Source organism: Oncorhynchus mykiss, chromosome 8 (assembly GCF_057628025.1).
Source record: "Oncorhynchus mykiss isolate SJ-2025 chromosome 8, ASM5762802v1, whole genome shotgun sequence".
In the NCBI taxonomy this organism is placed as follows: Eukaryota; Metazoa; Chordata; class Actinopteri; order Salmoniformes; family Salmonidae; genus Oncorhynchus; species Oncorhynchus mykiss.
The window spans coordinates 54,575,775-54,589,024 of NC_143029.1; the positions used below are offsets into that span (position 1 = coordinate 54,575,775).

Consider the following 13,250-nt stretch of genomic DNA (forward strand, 5'->3'; position numbering starts at 1 on the left):
TGGGCAGGGGTGCAGGCATGGGTGGGCCTGGGAGAGCATAGGGGAGCCAGGCCCAGCCAATCAGAATTTGTTTTTTCCCAACAAAGGGGCTTTATTAGACAGAAATACTCCTCAGCACCCTTTTATTGCCACCAGCACAAGGTGCACCTGTGTAATGATCATGCTGTTTAATCAGCTTCTTGATATGCCACCCCTGTTAGGTGGATGGATTATCTTGGCAAAATGAGAAATGCTCACTAACAGGGATATAAACATTTGTGCACAAAATTTGAGAGAAATAATGGAACATTTCTGGAATTTTTTATTTCAGCTCATGGGATCAACACTTTACATGTTGCATTTATATTTTTGTTCAGTGCATGATCCTTTGAAGTCAAGGTAAGTGGATAACTAAAATGTGATCTGTCTTATAAGTATCTACACCTCTGGCAGAAAAGTAGTTGGCACTAATTTATCTTCATTAATCCAGGAGAAGCATTGAAAGCAAGTTCCCCTTATTAAGCTACAATGTAACCTTCAGTCATGTTCAACTTTGCAAATACGTGATGTAATGAAAGCCAGATGACCTTTGACTCCCTTAAAATATGTTTTTTTTTTAAAGATGCAATGGTGTGTTGAACGCTTGCTTTATTTGCTATGCTAGGCCCACAACTGTACACCAGGCAGTGGGAACGAGACTAGCTGAAACTAAATGAACTTGGGCTGTCCTCGAAGTCCAGAGAGGTACTGATCAATGTACTCAATGTACTGGAACTTCAGCTTAGTAATACAGAAAAGTTTCTTAACACTCCAAATGGTACATAAGCAGTATTAAGAGTCAGCACACAGAAAAAATCTCAATTCTGTAAACAAAGTTTAATGTTAATCAATGCATGAGGTTTTCAACACGCTTTTCAGAAAAGCATTTGATTTACTTAATACAAGCTAACAAAATAGAACCTGCATTTCCTACAAAAGAAAATGTATATAGTATGAAACCAGCCTAATATTGCAAGCACCAATTACATTTTCCCACTTGGACATATATACAGTATATATACACTCAAATGAAATACTGTAAGTACAGTTTGCAATCTCTTTTTTTTTTAAGTATTGGAATGTGTGTCCTGTACTTGTCTGTATTCCTGCAAAAAGTGCCTTCACAATGGCCTGAAGTCTTAAGTTAATTAACAAAGGGGAAAAAAATTGCTAATAGATTAAAAACTAGAAAAATAACCTTTAAAGTGTCATCGGGGCGAGTGGGTCTTCACAGCTGGGGCAGTTTGTCCACAGGGGTGTCGAATTTGAAGTCCGGGGGGAAGAGGTCAGCTGCACGGGGGTAGATGAGTCGGTACGACTGTCTGATTGTGACGTCTGCCACACCGGCGATGTCTCCAATCTCTGTCCAAAAAGGAAGAGGATTTGCAGAAATGACTACTGGTGCTTTAAGTCTTCAGACCATTGGTGATAATTGTGTTCTCAGAAATATGAGTTCCCCAACATTCAGAAACAGTTTGTGTGAGCTCTCAAGTCAGAAATACACGTGTGGACCACAAACGGCACACTGTTGTGCTGTTCTTCGTGCCTGAAATGTACTGAACCGTGTTTTAAAGTTTATAGACAAACACAAATAGTTCAGATTCAGCCCATCAAGAAGACCTTAAAAAGACAACCACCACCACTATCTCCACCATCCTCCCACCCACAACCTCACCTTTCTGGGTCTTCTTCTCAGCGGAGGCCTGGGAGGCCATGTAGATGGCGGCGGCGGCCACAGAGATGGGGCTCCTGCCGGGCACCAGGTCCTGCTCCACGGCCTTCCGGGCGATGTAGGTGGCCGCCATCTGCACCTGCTTCGGCAGGCCCAGGTTGGAGCAGAAGCGGGACATGAAGTCTCCGGTGGTGATGAGGTCCACGCTGGTCTCCAGGGCCTTGAGGATCAGCTTGAAGCAGCGGCCGATCTCCTTCTTGGAGATGCGGGACACGGCGCAGATCTCTGCGGGGCATGGATGACAACAAGGGAGTCATTAGTGAAACCTTCCGGGACGTTTTAATAAGACATGCAAGAGAGAACATTTGAAAACGAAAATAGAAATCCCTGTTTCAGTCAGTTTTCCTCTGTTTGGTGCCTAATGAACACGATTCCAGGTATATTTCATAACCGTGAAGTCTTGATTTAAGATTTGTAGCAACCGAAACAACCAGCACAAGCACTCACTCTAAGACGTTGCTTGGAACATGCTAATATGATCTTAAAACCATAGATGATATAGATGATTCAATATGTAATTCCATGCTCTAAACATCCTCTTTAGAGGAGCTCACCTTTAAACGTCCGAGGCACGCCCTCTTGTCTGCAGGCGATGTAAAGGCAGGCTGATGCGATGGCGTCGTTGGCCCGCCCCTTCAGGCTCTTCTGTTCGTACACTTGCTTAAATAAGTTATTTGTTCGGTCCTGTGGGTCAAAGACAACATTTACCCTCAGTTTGCTGTGAACAATCATATAGTTTAGTTCAGAGAAAACCTGCTAAAGAACTTGAGTTTTGGAAATAGATGAATCAGTTAGCTAGCTAGCTACTAGGTTCCACAAAAGCTAAACAACTGAAAGTAGAAGAGAGAACGGGACTCACTATGATATTCCTTGGTAGGTTGATCCGGTCGGCCATGGTGGTAATCTCTTTGAAGGCGTTTAGCATGGCACGGTCTGAACTGCTCATGGTCCGCCGGTTCTGGTACTTGGAGTTGCCGAACTCGTCAAAACTAGCCGCCCCTGTTCCCTATGGTGACAACAGAATTGTTGGAACCATTAGTGATATAGACTTACTACCTGGTAAATCTTACGACAATTAAGTATCTTATGGAAACCTATGGAACCTGGTGAAGGCCATATCACACAAAAAAAGAGGAGCAGATATTTTATTTTCATTGAATTTCTTTGTCTGGCGCCACTAAGACCACGAACATAAAAATTGTTTTAAGCATCTTTCTCTGTAAGTGGTGACTATAGCTAGGTGGCAGGGCCTCTGTGCCAGTTGTGGCGCCAAGTAGGATGGCCAATGTGTGTACTTACCTTGCTGATCATGGTGGTCAAGTCTCCCCCGTTGAGGAGTGGGTTCTGGGCGTCGCCCACTCTAGACGGGTCTTTGGTGGCTTTCTCATTGGTGAAGGTCCTCCACTCTGAGCCGACGTCAATCACCCTGTCACCTGGGAAACCACACACATTACTGGGCTCCCGAGTGGCGCAGCGGTCTAAGTGCTAGAGGCGTCACTACAGACGCTGGTTCGATTCCAGGCTGTATCCCAACCGGCCGTGATTGGGAGTCCCATAGGGCGGCGCACAATTGGCCCAGCGTCGTCCTTGTTAGGGTTTGGCCGGGGTTATGCCGTCATTGTAAATAAGAATTTGTTCTTAACCGACTTGCCTAGTTTAAAAAAAAAAGGTTAAATAAAAATCTACATGGGGCTAAGCTCAAATACGTTTAAACAACTTCCTTTCCACATTTACCTTACTTTATCTCCTTGAGCACTTACATGAAAACATAAAGGAGGTAAAAGCGATAAACATCAAGCACCCACTGTATTGATTTCACCATCATAGCATAATAGCGTGATGTATTGTTGTCCCTACTTTCCTGCCCTTTGTGCTGTTGTCTGTGCAAAATAATGTTTGTACCATGTGTTGGGCCATGTTGTATTGCTACCATGTTGTGTTGCTACCATGCTGTGTTTTCATGTGCTGCTGCCATGCTATGTTGTTGTCTTAGGTCTCTCTTTTTGTAGTGTTGTGGTGTCTCTCTTGTCGTGATGTGTGTTTTGTACTGTATTTTTATTTTATTTTTAATCCCACCCCTGTCCCCCCGCAGGACACCTTTTTCCTTCTGGTAGGCCGTTTGTTCTTAACTGACTTGCCTTGTTAAATAAAATAACTTGGTGGAAGCATTATTTTGTTTATTTAAGTCTTTCCTTTTGTGACAAAAAGAGAAGAGGATATTCACTATTAGGAAGGGAAGCGGTATTCAGTGACACTGGGACCAGGGCCAACACTTAATAAATGTAAATAAGAAGAGTAACTACAGTTGAAATCGGAAGTTTACATACACTTAGGTTGGAGTCATTAAAACTCATTTTTCAACCACTCCACAAATTTCTTGTAAACAAACTATAGTTTTGGCAAGTCGGTTAGGACATGTACTTTGTGCATGACAAAAGTAATTTGTCCAAAAAGTAATTTGTCCAACAATTGTTTACAGACAGATAATTTCACTTATAATTCAGAGTGTAGATTAGGATATGTTTTTATTTGATACATTTTGGAATACGTCTGAAACGTAACAAAATGTGGCAAAGGGGAAGGGGTCTGAATACTTTCCCGAATGCACCATCTGTTCGGGATAAAGAAAATGCAAAACATCACTGAATTCAAGCGATCTGTTTACAGGTCCGCAACAATTTCCAATTGTTTTTGTCTTTCAGGAACGGTCAGAAAGGATACAACAAATGTCACTTCAAAAGGAAACATTCTGCCGACACCTCCCAAAGACATTTGATCAAGTTCGCCATTGCTATTTCCTTTAGACACTATGTCGTCCTAATACCAAAGTATACAGCAAATAAGGGCGTTATTGTCACCATAACAGGTAAATGATGGGCGATTTTCCGGCAGAGTTATAACGCTCGTTCACGTGCGCACTGTTTTACGTCACTTTAATAATGTTTACATACTATTTGACCCACTTCAAATGTATATACTGTATTCTAGTCAATGATCATCCTATATAATTACTGCTGTAACACAACTTTTCCATTCATATACTGTCCATAATATCTATACACACACCATAATATCTATACACACACCATAATATACATACAGTTGAAGTCGGAAGTTTACATACACTTAGGTTGGAGTCATTAAAACGTGTATTTCAGCCACTCCACAAATTTCTTTTTAACAAACTGTAGTTTTGGCAAGTCGGTTAGGACATCTACTTTGTGCATGACACAAGTCATTTTTCCAGCAATTGTTTATAGACAGATTATTTCACTTATAATTCACTGTATCACAATTCCAGTGGGTCAGAAGTTTACATACACTAAGTTGACTGTGCCTTTAAACAGCTTTGAAAAGTCCAGAAAATGATGTCATGGCTTTAGAAGTTTCTGATAGGCTAATTGACATAATTTGAGCCAGTTGGAGGTGAACCTGTGGATGTATTTCAAGGCCTACCTTCAAACTCAGTGCCTCTTTTCTTGATATCATGGGAAGATCAAAAGAAATCAGCCAAGACCTCAGAAAAAAATGGTACATCAGACTCAGGTACATCCTGTTTCCATGGATCATCCTTGAGATGTTTCTACAACTTGGAGTCCACCTGTGGACATGACATGGAAAGGCACACACCGCACAGTTGACAGTGCATGTCAGAGCAAAAACCAAGCCATGAGGTCGAAGGAATTGTCCGTAGAGCTCCGAGACAGGATTGCGTTGAGGCACAGATCTGGGGAAGAGTACCAAAACATTCTGCAGCATTGAAGGTCCCAAAGAACACAGTGATATCCAAAATTCTTAAATGAAAGAAGTTTGGAACCACCAACACTCTTCTTAGAGCTGGCAGCCCAGCCAAACCAAGCAATCGGTGGAGAAGGGCCTTGGTCAGGGAGGTGACCAAGAACACAATGGTCACTCTTACAGAGCTCTAGGCTTCCTCTGTGGAGATGGGAGAACCTTCCAGAAGGACATCCATCTCGGCAGCACTCCACCAATCAGGCCTTTATGGTAGAGTGGCCAGACGGAAGACACTCCTCAGTAAAAGGCACAAGAATTTTCCAAAAGGCACCTAAAGGATTCTCAGACCATGAGAAACAAGATTCTCTGGTCTGATGAAACCAAGATTGAACTCGTTAGCCTGAATGCCAAGCGTCACTTCTGGAGGAAACCTGGCACCATCCCTACGATGAAGCATGGCTGTGGCAGCGTCATGCTGCCGGGATGTTTTTCAGGGGCAAGTACTGAGAGTCTAGTCAGGATCGAGGGAAAGATGAAAGGACCAAAGTACAGAGAGATCCTTGATGAAAACCCAAGCTCCCGAGTGGTGCAGCGGTCTAAGCCACTGCATCTCAGTGCTAGAGGCGTCAGTACAGACCCTTGTTTGATCCTGGGCTGTATCACAACCGGCCATGATCGGGAATCCCATAGGGTGGTGCACAATTGGCCCAGCGTCATCCGGGTTAGGGGAGGGTTTGGCAGTCATTGTAAAATAAGAATTTGTTCTTAACTGACTTGCCAAGTTAAATAAAGGTTAACGACCCTAAGCACACAGCCAAGACAACGCAGGAGTGGCTTCGGGACAAGTCTGAATGTCCTTGAGTCGCCCAGCCAAAGCCAGGAACTTGATCCTGGTCGAACATCTCTGGAGAGACCTGAAAATAGCTGTGCAGTGATGCTCCCCATCAAACCTGACAGAGTGTCAGAGAAGAATGGGAGAAACTCCCCAAATACAGGTATGCCAAGCTTGTAGCGTCATACCCAAGAAGACTCTGTAGGCTGTAATCGCTGCCAAAGGTGCTTCAACAAAGTACTGAGTAAAGGGTCTGAATACTTATGTAACTGTAATATTTCCATTTTTTTTTAATACATTTGCAAAAAATCTAAAAACATGTCTTTGCTTTGTCATTATGGGGTATTGTGTTGATGAGAGTGGGGGGAACAATTTAATCCATTTGAGAAAAAAGGCTATAACGGGGTATGAATACTTTCCGAATGGGACTCAAAATGGGAGTCCCATAGGACTGTTACGTTCAGATAGAGCCCTGTAATGCAATCTGTTGCTCTAACTAGGGTGGCTTTTCCAAGGCCGTCTAAGGGAGGCGTGGACAGATTTGATTCTATTGCATCTTTGACATGATGTTATGTTTCTATCATTTCCTGGTATTATGCACTCTAGCTATGTGACAGGTCTTTAGTCCCCCTCTGCTCCCAATTTCTTTTTTTTTACCCTTTCTTGTGTGTACTTTACTGTATTTATACTTGGGATATATCTTTTCAACATGAACAATTCAAAAATCGCTGGAGGACATCTGTAAGGGCCCTGCTGCTCAAGTCACATCACAAACAACAGTACAAACACATCATTCCCCTGAACTAGAGGTTAGGACTGTGTCTGTAGAAGTGTAGGCCCAGAAGTTTCGAGTTTTAATGTCACGGGCACAAGTACAGTGAAATGCCTTTCTAAACCCAACAATCCAGCGATCAATATCAATGTAGTACTAACAAATAACACGAGGAAGAACAAAAACACACAAGAAATAAAGAAAATAAATAAGACAACGAGAAAGTAAGCGCTATATACAAGGTCAGTTCCAATACCATGTAGAACAAACAACGTGTAGGAATACTGGAGTGATAGAGGTAGATACAGTGGGGCAAAAAAGTATTTAGTCAGCCACCAATTGTGCAAGTTGTCCCACTTAAAAAGATGAGAGGCCTGTAATTTTCATTATAGGTACACTTCAACTATGACAGACAAAATGAGAAGAAAAAAAATCAAGAAAATCACATTGTAGGATTTTTAATGAATTTATTTGCAAATTATGGTGGAAAATAAGTATTTGGTCACCTACAAACAAGCAAGATTTCTGGCTCTCACAGACCTGTAACTTCTTCTTTAAGAGGCTCCTCTGTCCTCCACTCGTTACCTGTATTAATGGCACCTGTTTGAACTTGTTATCAGTATGACGTTGAAGGAGAGTTTGTTGTCCCGGCACCACACTGCCAGGTCACTGACCACCTCCCGCCACCAGTGATCAGGCCTACCACCGTCGTGTCATCAGCAAACTTGATGTCGGAGTCGCAGTCGTGGGTGAACAGGGGGTGTTGAGGGTCACCGTGGGGTCAGTGTGGCAGCCGTGATGTTGCCTACCCTCACTATCTGGAGTCGGCCCGTCAGGAAGTCCAGGATCCAGTTGCAGAGGGAGGTGTTCAGTCCCAGGGTCCTAAGCTTGGTGACGAGCTTGGAGGGGACAATAGCGTTGAATGCTGAGCTGTAGTCAATGAACAGCATTCTCAAGTAGGTATTCCTCTTATTTAGGTAGGTGAGGGCAGTGTGGAGTGCAATTGAGATTGCGTCGTCTATGGATATGTTTGGGCGGTATGCAAATTGGAGAGGGTCTATGGTGTCTGGGATGATCGAGTTATTGTGTGCCATTACCAGCCTTTCAAAGCAATTCATGATTACAGATGTGAGTGCTACAGAGCGGTAGTCATTGTGGCATGAAGCCTTAGAGTTCTTGGGAACAGGAATGATGGTGGCCATCTTAAAACATGTGGGGATTACAGACTGGGACAAGGAGAGGTTGAAAATTACTGTGAATATGTCTGCCAGTTGATCTGCATATGCTCTGAGAAAGCACCCTAGAATACCATCCGGCCCCACAGCCTTGCGAGTGTTGACTTGATTAAAGACCTTACGTCGGCCTCAGAGAGTGAGATCACCCAGTCCTCTGGTTCGGTGGGGACTCTCACGCACGGTATGGTGTTGTTATTGTCGAAGCATGCATAAAATGCGTTGAGCTTGTCTAGTAGAGAGGCATCGTTGGGCAGATCACGTCTGGGTCTTCCTTTGTAATCCGTAACGGTCTGTAGCCCCTGCCACATGCGACGGAGCCTGTGTAATCTGATTCCACTTTATTCCTATATTGTCCTTTTGATCGTTTGACGACTCTACGGAGGTCGTAGGGGACTTCTTGCACTTGTTCCTGTCCTCAGCCGTAGCATCAGGGTTGTCTGCGATGGCTCTATGTGCAGTAGCCCTGTCCTTTAGTTTAACGCCAACCTCTGTGTTACTCCAGGGACTTTTGATTGGGGAAGCAGCGACCCTTCACTGTTGGGATGTCGCCAATGCATTTCCTTATGAAGCCAGTGACACAGGTGGTTAGCTCATCGATGTTATAGGCGGAGTATCGGAACATATTCCAATCAGCGCTTGCAAAGCAATCCTGTAGCATAATCTCTGATTCTGATGACCATTTCTCAATGGAACGAGTCATGGGTATTGTTTGAGCTTCTGCTTGCAAAAAGGAAGCAGGAGTCATGATCTGACTTGCCCGAATCGCGAACGAGGGAGGGCTTTGTATGCTTGCTTGTGGGTAGAGTAACAGTGGTCTAGGACTATCGCCCCTAGTGGCAAAGGAGACATGTTGATGGAAGTTGGGCATCACATGTCTTAATGACGCGGAATTAGCAAGGCAGCCAGGTTCCGGATGTAAGTTTTCTTGCTTGTTTACAGCCTCATACAGTTGGTTAAGTGCCAGCTTGTTAGATTTCATGTCCTGAGGTGGAATTTATACAACAGTCACGATAACAGCTGAAAACTCCCTCGGGAGGTAGAAGGTGGGCATTTGACAATCAGGTATTCCAAGACTTGTGAACAATGGGTCGAGACTACCACTGAGCTCGAGTCAGAACACTATTTGTTGTTGATTAAGAGGCTCATCTCTCCCCTCTCGATTTCCCTGACTCTACTGTCCTGTCCGCTCGGTTAATCGAGAATCCATCGAATTGGATAGCCATGGGGGGTCTTGTCCGAAAGCAATGTTTTAAAAAAGCAGAAAATATTGCAGGTTCGAGGGAAAAAAGCTGAGAATATTGCAGGTTCGAGAGTCCCGTTGGTAACAGAGCCGTGATCAGAGGTCATCCATCTTATTATCAATTGGCCAATAGAATGAAGGGAAGAGGTAGCCGGTTTTCCTTTCACCTTAATCTCGCCAGGATTTCCCCTAACATGCATCTAACACTGGCAATTTCTCTTGGGTTCCCCCTGAAAATTGGGTCAGAATTACAGAAAGAGCCCAGGGCAGATGAGTCACAGTTGAAGCCGGAATTGGGGTAAGTAACTGCTGATCCGATGTTCAAAAGTCCTTGTTGGTTATAAGAAAGCAAATTAGAGAAAATAAAGCACCTAAGGCCTCTGTGTATGTTATGTTACGCTATTTACCTACTGCAAAGACCTCATCCATACAGATAAGGCTTTGTGACAGTCTGTTGACAGATGTGTGTGCGTGCGTGCGTGCATACGTGTATTACTATCCTCATGGGTACCGGAAATCTCCAACAGTCCCCACAAGGATAGTAAAACAAGGATAATTCTCTCTCATGGGGTCATTTCCCACATCCCAATGGCGACAAAGGCTATTTTAAGCTTATGGGTTAGGTTTAGGTTTACAATAAGGGTTAGGGATTTTGAATGGAAATACATTTTAGGTCCCCGCAAGGATAGTAAAACATATGCTATGTGTGTGCAGCCTATCACTCACCCACTACAAGGCCACACTCGGGGCAGATCATATCCCCTGCTCTGTAGTCTTCCACCAGCATGGCGTCTGGGTGGTTGGGGCACTGCACCTTAGGAAGGGCCAGGCCGTCTCCACTGCAAGTAAAGAATAGATCCCAGAGGTCAGCCAACAAGTGACCTCTTACCTTTGACCCTGCCTCGTGAGAGATAACCCAGCACTGGGTGTGATTGTACTTATCTCCATAATGCTGGTTTACTGCCAAGGACATGGTACTACTTAACTCTATACACTTCAGTGAACACTGCACAGTTGATAAAGCCGATTGACACTGCTCAAGGTGAGGAAGTATGTTGTTTAGTTTGTTGGCAAATTATGATAATGATAGGGAAATCTTATAGGCCGTTTAAAATTGTACACAAATTGTGAAGCATGCCAGACTGTCTTTCCTTTAATCTGAGAAATATGAGGATCATATTTACCTTTAATAATATAAAAACAAAAGGCACTTCTGAAAATGACATACAATGTTGCAAAAGCAATTATGGCTGCCTGGTTTACAACAGTAACTGTTCACAAGCATCAACACCAGTCATTATGTTACTTGTTTATTGATCGAATATGTATATGCATAGCAAGATAAATGGACTGGGGAGTAGGCATACTACAAGACTAATACAGAAAGCCACTGCAGCGATTGTGTCAACATAATGTAAATGAGTTTCCAAACTAAATTATGATTCTGTGGTGATGTGGCCAAAAAACGTTGGACAATGGGACCCAAAAAATGGGCTTCCAGCGTTTCCGAAAATCATCCTCGACACCAATTCGGTTCTACAATACCAAAACATAACATTTAGATAACGGACTTGGTGGCAACCTTTGGCTAGTGAAAAGTGAAAACAAGATATTTTGAGACAGCCAGTGAAATAAATTGCTGGTTAAACAACCCAATCAACTTGCCGTGTCCTTGTGACAATTTTCTATTCAATGGCTGAATGACTTCTCATGATTAAATCACTGTCTAGGTGTCCGTTGACACTCGGCTACTGTAAATACATTAATGTAGCTAGCAAATTGGATTTAGCCAGCTGAGCTGGCCAGACAACATCACCTTGCGAAGTTGCGACATCACCCATCCCTAAAAGCATTGCTTATTGACACTCGCGTTTGCATCATGATTTGGAAGTTAGATACCATGTTGCGCTACCTAACGTTATAACGGATGTTTACAAACAATATGATCAAGTTGACATGATATACGATCGAGACAATGTGTAAAATTGTGTTTTGATAACGTTAGTGTTTTTGGTAGGCTAGCGAAGGTTAGCTAAAAGTCAGTAATGGACATTCCGGCGGCTATGATGGAAAACACTTAGAAACAAGCGTCTCTCCGTGTTAATCGCCATCACCACCCATTGATCAATAACTTTCACTTTCCCATATGAAAAGACACTGATGCAAAACACAGAAAACAGCTTGGGATACATATTGTACACACCGGCTTGTTGATGCCATGTTCGCTAGCTACTTCTTTATAACGCGAACAATGGCTTCTTCTACCTTTTATATATGTATTTTTTTCGGCCCACGTGGTTAAATGATGACGGAAGGGCAAAAGGTTCAAACTTAAAAAAGCGATTAAAATATGAGGACCGGAAATAGACTACTTGCAAAAGTATAATATACTGTCACAGATCAATGCTTTTGACACTTCAAAATTGATCAAATTTACTCCCTGAGCATAACATGGAAGTGAATAAAGATAATCAAGTGTAACCAAAAGGCGAAACCATTTAAACAAACTTGTGGATTTTTGTGTGTTTGTGTCTCTCAAACTTTATAAAGAAAAAGTAATCTTATTATGCTGGGTTATTTTTGCAATGAATACTAGCCAACACCTCTTCAAGCTGGGCAGCTGGAACAAATCCCCCAGCCCTGTTTCCATCAGAGATTAATATTTTCACTTGCCAGCCACTAAAGAAAAAAAGCACTTCCATGCTGGGTTATGTGTACCGTGTTGCCTACATGGGAAAACGTGCTCAAACAGCAATGGTAGTGACATAACCTTACTTAACCCCATTCAACAAACTGACTCAACTCTGAACAGCCAATACAGCAGTCTCACTTTGTAGGAGCCGTAGCAGACAGGCCTGTCTATGAAGCTGTCAGAGGCGGCATTGTCTCTGTGTGCCAGCCTGTGTCCCTATCCTCGTGCTAGTCTCGGACTGTATTGCCTTGATTCTCTCTCACCGACACAACCCCTGTACTATTGACCTCAAAATCTCTGGTTGGACGACAGAGAATTTAAAGAGAAATCAAATGTTTCACAAATCATTTATGACTGTATTACAATGACTGTGGCATGCACCTTGAGCTGTTTGGATTACATTGATTAATGGATTACATTGCCATAAATAAACAAGCCTTGTCAGCAGCACATATTTTATTCAATTGCACGATGTCCAATGACATTGAAGACTAGTAGGAGGTGAATATAATTATTCTCCTTTCACCTGTAAGACAACAGCAGGTGGAGCTAAATCCAGAAATGTCAGATACGGCCATTATTAAAGGCTCTTTCAGGCTTTCAAATGCTAAATACTAAATCACATCATTATTGTACTCAAGTCTCATGATGAATTAACGTACAGAATGAATCTATATCAATTATGTAAAGATTCATTCCTCTGAATATCTGAGATTCTCAAAGGAAAGGCAAGATCTGCCAGATCTTACAACACCAGGACGCCTGGATACGTATTTTACGTGTCAGCTGACCACATCACATTGTTCACGTGCTTGTCACGATCAACCACGTGGCATATGTTATAGCAATCTGTCAGTCGATGACACAGTCAATGACGTGGCACGCAACCATTGGTTGATGCAAGCAACACACTAGTGACACATTAGTGACACACTAGTGATGATGTCACACTAATGGTGATGCGTCATCCTGGTGAGCAATCTCATCCAACTGT

General features: G+C 43.0%; 1 protein-coding gene across 1 annotated transcript; it reads right to left on the reverse strand.

The window, feature by feature from the left end:
• Nucleotides 1-836: 836 nt before the first annotated feature.
• LOC110530090 (transcription initiation factor IIB) lies at nt 837-11,882 on the reverse strand. Its single transcript, XM_021612892.3, has 7 exons — nt 11,768-11,882; nt 10,291-10,403; nt 3,050-3,183; nt 2,610-2,756; nt 2,305-2,434; nt 1,694-1,975; nt 837-1,380 (listed from the first exon to the last, which is right to left on the reverse strand). Exons 1-7 carry the CDS (start codon nt 11,782-11,784, stop codon nt 1,247-1,249), a joined length of 957 nt encoding a protein of 318 aa, XP_021468567.1. The 5' UTR covers nt 11,785-11,882; the 3' UTR covers nt 837-1,246.
• Nucleotides 11,883-13,250: the final 1,368 nt, after the last annotated feature.